Source organism: Varroa jacobsoni, unplaced genomic scaffold (assembly GCF_002532875.2).
Source record: "Varroa jacobsoni isolate VJ856 unplaced genomic scaffold, vjacob_1.0 scaffold_1324, whole genome shotgun sequence".
Lineage (NCBI taxonomy): Eukaryota > Metazoa > Arthropoda > Arachnida > Mesostigmata > Varroidae > Varroa > Varroa jacobsoni.
The window spans coordinates 16,260-25,186 of record NW_019214226.1 but is presented as its reverse complement, the minus strand read 5'-3'; the positions used below and the strand labels follow the sequence as shown (position 1 = coordinate 25,186).

General features: G+C 38.9%; 2 protein-coding genes across 3 annotated transcripts in view; one reads left to right on the top strand and one right to left on the bottom strand.

Annotated features, from left to right (window-relative positions):
- LOC111268863 (uncharacterized) overlaps window positions 1-5,113 on the bottom strand; it is a gene marked incomplete at its 3' end in the record, with an annotated part of 33,662 nt that extends 28,549 nt beyond the window's left edge. For both annotated transcript variants that reach the window (XM_086971840.1, XM_086971841.1), the window contains 1 exon segment: window positions 5,024-5,113. In XM_086971840.1, coding sequence (XP_086827966.1) covers window positions 5,024-5,113 — 90 coding nt within the window.
- Window positions 5,114-5,218: 105 nt separating this feature from the next.
- On the top strand, window positions 5,219-8,445 carry LOC147752308 (uncharacterized). Its single transcript, XM_086971839.1, has 2 exons — window positions 5,219-6,907; window positions 7,107-8,445. The coding sequence occupies exons 1-2, from the start codon at window positions 5,222-5,224 to the stop codon at window positions 7,353-7,355; spliced, it is 1,935 nt and encodes a 644-aa protein (XP_086827965.1). The 5' UTR covers window positions 5,219-5,221; the 3' UTR covers window positions 7,356-8,445.
- Window positions 8,446-8,927: the final 482 nt, after the last annotated feature.

Genomic DNA, 8,927 nt, shown 5'->3' with positions numbered 1-8,927 from the left:
ATCTGACATGCGTCCGAAGCCTGGCGTTATGTATATAAGATGACATGTTTATGTGCACGACTGAACAAAACTTTACAACGGGAACTATCAGCTAGCATTTATACATTAAAATAAGCCACAGAAGAAATGTGTAAGTCGAAACTAAGTTTGCCAGCAAAAACTAAGCATATCAACAGGAACCAGTAGCAACGAAGTCAAATGTGATAATTTCTTTTAATATTACAATAATGAACGGTAAGCATCTTTTAATAAGTTACTTTGAACCTAATTTTTTCCTCGCTAGTACTTTTTTTTTGACCAACTGTTAGACTAGCTTAATCTTTACCAGCATTTTCTGACTTATATCAATTATTTCTGACTTATAGGCAATTATATCATCCTTTATTCTAAAGAGATATGTTAAATTCATTTGTTTCATTTTAATAATACTATTTAGTTAAAATTTTTATAACATCCTCTCTATTGCTTATTATATTTTTTCCATGCTATTTTGTTACCTGTCATTTGTTCCTATATGTCAACTTCTGCATGGCCTTAATTTACGGCGGATGTGAGGCTTGGGCAACATATCTTATGCCGCTACTCTAACTTATTTACTTATACCGAAGTTTCAAATTTTTGAGGTGACGGTCATTCTATTTCTTTCTCACGTTCGCGTCTTATACCGAAGTTTCAAATTTCTGAGGTGACGGTCAGTCTGTTTCTTTCTCACGTTCGCGTCTAGGTGGCCTATTTCTAAACACAATACTCGTTAGAAATGACCGAACTGGCTGTCTCGCTGTGTATTAGAGTAGAAGCAGCCTTGCTGGTCATTTATCGTCCACAAAAAGGCCCCTTTACTATATATAAGCAGCTATCGGCAACCTAGGTGAGGAACGTATAATGAATACATGAGAACGCAATAAATGATCTAGTTCTTGTCGACCTCACTACACTAGACTTCACTGTAAACCCATATATATTTACAGCGTGACGTTTTATTATTTAATACAATCATATTGAGAATGACTTTTAAAGTCGAAAATGTTAACTTAAGATGAAATTAATATTGACAGCCGAGAATAGTGAAAATACTATAAGGTGCAAAACATTAACAAACTTCATTAGTCAAAGGAACAAACTTCGTTCTGATAGAGAATGAGCATAAATATAAAAAGTAAAATTAAATGATTAGGTCTTACCGCATTAACTAAAATTTATACGAACATACTAAATAACTTCGAGTCATCTAAAATCAGTTTTGTTAGACCAGTCAGTCCACTCAGGTACGTATAAGCTAAACGCCTAGAATGCCACCAGGTTTACAATTTTATTGATAATTGGCATATCAATAAGATAAGTCAATCAATATATTAATTACAATATAAGTACAAGATAAGTTGATTGGCATATCAATAATCCTATTATTATATCATGAATACACGCTAACAACACAACCGAAAATCAGGTGCACGACAACTCTACAAAGAGATTTAAATGTATTAAATTCGGGTAAGCATGATACGATCTGTTGGCGTTTAGCTCAAGGTGCGGGAACAGGCTAATAAGGATACTGCCGTTATTTGCAATTTACTTGAATTTTGACTTCGTCAGCGTTATTAGATTCATTATAAGTAACACCTAATTGCAAAAAAAATGGGACTTATTTACGTAGTGGGCTAGCGATTAATTTACTTGGCACAACGAAAACGTAGGCAAAAATGCAAATTATTGACGACATGTTTTTACTGTTTAACTAACTGCTAACATCTTTTTTTTTGTTTAACTATTCTCTTAAGCAGTCAATAGTTAAAAAAGAGTTGAGTGCATTGGTCAATAACAAAGCGTCCAGTTTGAGCGATAATGATTCCAGCCATGAATACACTATAAAAGTATTTACAATAAAGAAAGAGCGTTTATTAATACTGACAGTTCTTCAAATGTGAGAAAATCTGGTAATGTGGTGGATACCCCAGCCCGTTTGACTTTTTTCGCCAAACCGAGTGTTTTCTGATCTTATTCATAGATAAATTGTATTCAAATACTGTCAACAAATAACTAGTTTATTGTATGATAAAGCGCACAACGAAACAACAGTTGGCCCGAAGATGTTTCCTCTAACCCGTTCCCGTATGTCAGTCATTTTTAACCGCGTCAAGATTGTCGTCTGCTCCAAGTTGTAGCATATAAACCCTCTGCTCCTATTGTCAATAAAGCTTTCCGCGTTGCGGTTGCGAGCGCTCGAAATGGTACGCGAAGTTTTACTTTATTTCCAATCAGAACGATGTTGCATATGCGTATAAAGCTTATTCATAGATCGGAAGCGTTGGGTAAGTTTATGATCTAAGACTTTGTTGCACTATTTCAAATAGCAAGATATCATGACTGTCTTCTCTGCTGATATACTACGCGGCGCAATCAAACGGTGGGAACTGAGCTTTCCAATTGAGCCGATTTAAAATCGTGGCGCAAATTTGCTATGGTCTTGATTGCCATAACAGCTAAGCAAACTAACGAATCAAGGACGGATAAATTAAATCTAACAATTACTTTTTGGTAATTAACTATAAACTGAGTTATAGGGAGGATGTCAGTGATACCTAAGTCTATTCGCATCGGACTAGCTACCGAGAACATCTGGGAAGACGACACCAGCCGATAAGTCTTCGGCCAATTCTGAGGATTGCTTAATGTTTTTCAATGAAAAGTATTCGTGGAAGTCAACGTCTTTTTTATAAACATTTTGCGTATGAGAGTATGTCTTATACTTATGTGCACTTTTTTGAACAAACGCTGTTTTAAAATTCACGGATCTGTTTGGGTGAAAACGCATATACTTATATGTTAGAACTATGTTTATTTTTGTAAATGTTTGACAATCGTTATCAAATGTTCACAATGAGAATACTCATCAGCATATAATAATGAAATATTGAGTTTACTATACAAATATTTTGCTTCGAAGTAAAATATTATGACTGATAGCTTCAAAGCCCCTCGTAGCACAATAATCAAGACAATCAATTTCGTACGTCTCATACAAACCGAGACGTACACAGCATATCATAAAGGAAGTGTACGAGAATATTTACACACTCTTACACATTTACGGAGCCCTGGAATGAGCATCCTCATAAGTGTGTGATACATTTCAAGGATTGTCCTTAACAGTAATTTACTAAACAAAGATTTTCTGAAAGAAAATTATTAACGCGAACTACCAGAATATTCTATATAAACCTTGTTTTATTCATAGCGTTTACCGCCACTAGAGCCCTTAACAACGGGGCTTCGGGTTACAGATTCCAATTTCTGGCTTCGCGCGCATGCATAATTCATAATTTCATAGAAATAAATTGGTGTTTTATGGGAAGCCAACGTTTAAATGATAATTACTGATATTTAATTCCTTTCAATTAACCCCCTCTAATAGATGTTTTGCCGTAACAAGGAATGTGCATGCTTAATCCGCTTAATAAGTTTTAAGTAAATGCCAATTTTGTTATAATAAGTAAAAAAACTTAGTAACAAGTTACGAAAAATAATATATATATATATATATATATATATATATATAATTAAGCAAACCATTTTGAGAATATTTGGCTGAAGTTTAGCCATAAGTTGAATTGCGGTTTTCCGAATAGATTTCAGAAGTGTACTACAAGAGCGCATTTTTCACGCCTTATCGCTAAATCGAAATAGGAGCGTCACTATTATGTCACGCTTTCTGCAGTGTACGACCTCAGCGTCCGCAACTATTCCGCTGGAACAAGTGAGTTTTCAGCAGACTGCACCGTTAACACAGTCGTTTCTTTCATCTTTTCCGGAAGTTGTTGTGTTCCAATAAATTAAAAATGTAAAAGCTACGTGTAGCATCGTTCATTGTCTGTTTTAATTTAATAAGAAATACTGGTTATACTGTATGTAGCTACTAACACTGTGCACTTAAAAGTCAATGTATAGTATTTTTTTTTTAATTGTGTGATTTTCACTCCTTTAAGATGCAAGACTCTATCGATTGAACTGCATTACATGTGCGATTTTGATGACTATATACAATGAGACACTCCTAAATGGCAACCCGGCTTTCCGATCGGACTAATTTCACAATTATTTCATCTTCCCCAGTGTACATCTTATAGGTGATATAATAAATGCTGTAACTACTAAATAGTTTTGCTTGTTGCTAATGTTTTTCGTTCTGTTACAGATGTCAGATGCGAGCAAATCGAGAACGCTATCACGTGCAGGAGAGGCGTTCGCTGGTGGCTTTTCTTGCAAAAAATCTGCTTCGGAGCAAGGCACCATTGTGTACTGCTGTCAATCCTGCACATTTCGCAGTGTTCGGGAAACGAGCATTCGTGCACACATCATTGCTATTCACGCCTCCGGCGGCTCGTACAGCTTAGAACGCCTGCGATTAATACCGAGGCTCAATATAGCAAGAGCAACTATCAAATGTACATCAAACGTAAGATTGGTCGAGACTGAGGCCCAGGCCTTAACACCTCCTTGCCCCTCAGCTTTGGATGAGCGCCATCAGTTCGTGGACTCTTGCTTTACGGCCAAAAAAGTCGTGTCCGGCACGTGTCCCGTGGTGCAAAATGGCCGTGCGAGTAAAGCTGGTCGACTACATGAATGCTATTTCTGCTCATTTACTACTTGTCGACTAGAAGAAATGGAGATTCATTCGGAACTACACAGTCAAGAAGTGACCGCGTGCCCTGCTCCGTCCTCGTGTCAACCGGTAACCAATGCTACTTCCTCTACGCTGCAGAAATGGACTTGTGCGATGTGTCGAAGCTCGTTCTCGTGTCCGTTAACTTTAGCAATACATGATCGAGCTTGCCCAAAGAGTTCAGCGTGTACGGTCACGGCTGCTGTTACTGAAACAGAGCAAACGCCTTTGCGCTGCTCGGAGTGCTCGTTTGCAACCAATGTGCGTCAGCTGTTAGATTTCCATGTCTACCTCTTGCACAGTATGCATTCATGTGGCGCGTGTGGCCAGCTTTTCGCTAGCAAACGCCTATTAAGCACTCACCTGAATGCGAAACACGGCCATGCATGTTTGCGGTGCAACCTGTCGTTCTCTAATCGTGAGAAACTTGAGGTACACGAAGATAGCGTTCATTTAATAGAATTAACGTGCAGTACATGCGGGCTACGGTTGCCTTCGGAGCCTGCTCTTGAAGAACACGAATCACGTCACGCCGCTAAGCTATGTACGCGTTGTAATAAAATGTTTGATTCAGCGACCGAGCTGCAAACACATTTAGCCCAAATTCACCCACGGAACAATCTTTTAGGTTGCAATTCGTGTGAGGCATGTTTTCATGCCTTTTGCACACCGGCCGCATTAGCTACACATCAAGCAAAATGTTTGGCTGCAGCGGGAACATGTTCGTTTTGTGGTGCGACCTGTGGATCCGCTGATCTCCTGCTTGATCATGTGTCGACAACTCATCTCGAAGCGGTGATATTTGAATGTCCACTCTGCCCATTCCGAACCATTGATCCAACGGTGCATATGACACATCAGCTCGTACACGTTGCCTTGCCTCCACCGGCATTACTTTCGTCATCCCGTGGTTATCAATGTGGCATCTGTGGGCGATGGACTGCTTCGACAAGTTCATTGCGAACACACGTTAATAACCATCACAGGCTTAAACCGTACAGATGCGAATTCTGTGAGTTTCACACATCGTCCTCTGGCAACCTGCGCGCGCATCGCGCCGTACGTCACTTGAACACTGAACTAAGCGTGAAATGTAATGTATGCAATCGCCGATACCGCACGGTAGCTCAGATGCACAAACACGTGAAGAAGACTCATGAGCAGAAGTTAAATTACGAGTGCGAGTTTTGCGAGAACCGCTTCGTTACTGAACTTCGTCTTAAACGTCATTTGGCCATAGTTCACTTCGAAGATGCAGAGGCCGTCACCGGGACAGAACCGTATGCCGGCATAACGAGGTTCCGCTGTAACGAATGTGAGTACAGCTCATACTCGACGAACAGATTTCGCTTGCATCGGGCCACTCACCGTGAGCGACTGAAGTGTCCATATTGCGACCTGAGTTTTCCATTAGTCGATGTACTTAATCGACACATCAATGTTCGGCATCTTAAGAAGCATGTATCGTGTTCGATGTGCGGACGTCGGCTACCTAACGAGTCAAGACTGGCTCATCATGTGGAATCGTGTCACTCCGGAAATGTTGAGCCATTCACGTGTACGACGTGTGGGTATTTCTTTGAATCACTTGCCCATCTCGAATACCATCGACGAACCCACCTAACCGCAAGAAATTTCGAGTGTCCAACGTGCCGGCGAAGCTTCACAACAGCGGCATCGCTTTGTGTACATCGTCTTCGTCATTCGAAAGCCGAGTCAAGGCCACGCAAGCCTTACTGGCTATTTTACTGTGACCAGTGTAAACTACGGTTTAAGTATAAAAGTAACCTTGTAGCACACCAGGCCTCCGTTCATTCACCGGCCACAAATCAGCCCTCAGCAGAAAAATTTTTCACATGTGATTACTGTCACGAGACAGCTTTCCGTTCAAAGCTTCTTCTTAGCTATCATATTCGACGAAAGCATTTAGAGCAGCAGTCTTTTGCCTGTGAACATTGCGGTAAAAAGTTCCACTCGCAAAATTCGCGTGACAACCATGTCGTATCCGTTCATACGAAGGCATACAAGATCTTTTGTCCGCTCTGCGATAAAGGAATGTTGTCATCGTTCCGGTTACGTTTACACGTTCTTCACGCTCACAAAGACGGACCTAAACGGAAACGAGCCCGTCGTATTCAACGATCGATGGTTGAAAACAACACAACTATTAAATGTTTGGAGAATCAACATGAACAACTACAGCGGCAACCGATTACCGATACAGACGGAAATGGCCTTCTTACTCAGGTAATGAAAATGGTTTCTATAGAACTTTGTGCTGGCTTCTGTGAGCAGTGATGACTAGGAAAAAGAAAGCCGAATGAAAGTGTGCTTTAGCACAAGGTTAATGGAATTAACGTCTAGCTTATGTGCATAATGCGAATTAAATAAGATTGTAAAATGTATGTAGCATAATATAAGGCTGTAATATTTTTTTTACCTTCAGGAAACTCTAACAACGAGCGTTGATGTTGATCACGATAATATTGATGTCCAAGAGACTACTCGAAGTGGTGAGGCAGTCCGTGGTGTTGTCGAGGCGGAAAAGGCATCAGTAGTCTCCGCTAAAATAGTAGCTTCTGTTGAAGACACGGTTGTGACTGAGACAATCGAATCGGTTGTAGAGATTTCGGATGATCCAACAACGGATCTCATCTCACAAATCATTTTGCAAGGGTCGACAGAGATCGACTGAACTTCAAATGAGGGAAGAATTGGTAAAAAGTACCTCTAAAGAGCCACCGACACGAACGCACAATGTCTTAAAGGTCCAATCCCGCCAGAAGGCAACTAAATGCAAGGCTTGATAACAGATTAGTCTAAATTGTGAGTAAATTTATTTGTTTCTCTTTACATTTTGATGACTAGATTATGATCAGCAAAATGCTCAAATGCATCTTGTCCATTCTAATAACCATGGCTGTAGCACCAGCTTGCATGGTGTCTGTTTATTAATTGTCGCTGACAATAGTATATGGAATGCATTGTAAAGACAATAGAGTTCCTTCAAGCCTTGATACGTTGAGCTTTGAAGCATAGTCTAAAAAAACAAGATGTCACGTATGCCGGATGTCACTCGAGTATTTTTCTAAGTCAGCGTGTAATTTACAAGTGGGACAACAAAAAACCCGCAAATATTTAAAACGCCTTAGCTTTGTCTACTTACTATTCTACGCATACATTCATCTACAAATAAAACACTATGATGAACACTAAAATGAAGGGCTAATCGAAGCTTTTCTGTGGAATTTATAGATAATTGATGCTCAGATGTTCTGAGTTTTGCAGATGCGATTCTATTCATATTAACTCTGTATTAAAAAAGGAATGTAACAAAGCGCTGTAACTTTCAAAACCTAGCGTCGCGTCTAAGTTGAAGAACAGTTTTGATAATAATTAACGCGTTCAATTAATTAAACGCGTTTAAATAGAAGCTAATCTTACATATCAGCAATTAAGATAGATTGTCATCTGTTTAAACTCTACACTTTTTCACAAGGCTTTATTGGATAACTGCCGATGTAAAATACTTGAAGGTAGCTCGTGTTTTTAAACTACTACAGTAGAAATGAGTACACCGCATAACTGATATTTTATTTAACAACTACTTTATTTTCATAATGAGCCTTAATTGTATACAAATGTTATGTTACATTTTTTCTGTGTTTAATCTTTGGTCGCATTCCCAGACAACTGTCTTCGCAGGTATCGTCAGTATCAGAATTTGCAGTATTAACTCATTAGTTTTCTCTGCTATAAAAAAATCAGCTTTTATTTCGCCTTCATCTCGGTGTTGTCCGTTGTCGCTGTCGCTTATTATCTAGTGATTTCTATCGTTCCGTTTCAAGCGCCGCGTGATATTCATATTAATGCTAATTGTGTGCTATTCCATTGCCCCACCGGGGGCAACTCTGAACGGTTAACATGCCGAAGTGCCTAATCTTGGCAACATATTCTTTCTAGGTGTCTCAAACAGTCTTTTCATTTATGCCATATTTGCTTTAAAAAAACCTACAAATTGCAAGTGAACGATACAAAGGAAGATGAAGTATATACAAAAATTTAGAAGCATAGTAAACCAGATATAGAATATATATAGATATAGATATACACCCAACTAGATAGGAATTACTCTTAAACTATTATATTTCATTAAATATTCGTTCACATGTCGAATTATATGTGAAGATTGCGTCGCCATATATATATATATATATATATATTATGAACTGACTATCGTTACATTTGAAGCTTTATACACGTATAT

Bases quoted from the DNA above. Each gene is read 5' to 3' on its own strand.
- LOC147752308 (XM_086971839.1), top strand. From the start codon at position 5,222: ATGTTTGATTCAGCGACCGAGCTGCAAACACATTTAGCCCAAATTCAC. The intron at 6,908-7,106 runs GTAATGAAAATG...TTTTACCTTCAG, and splicing joins GAAATGGCCTTCTTACTCAG to GAAACTCTAACAACGAGCGT.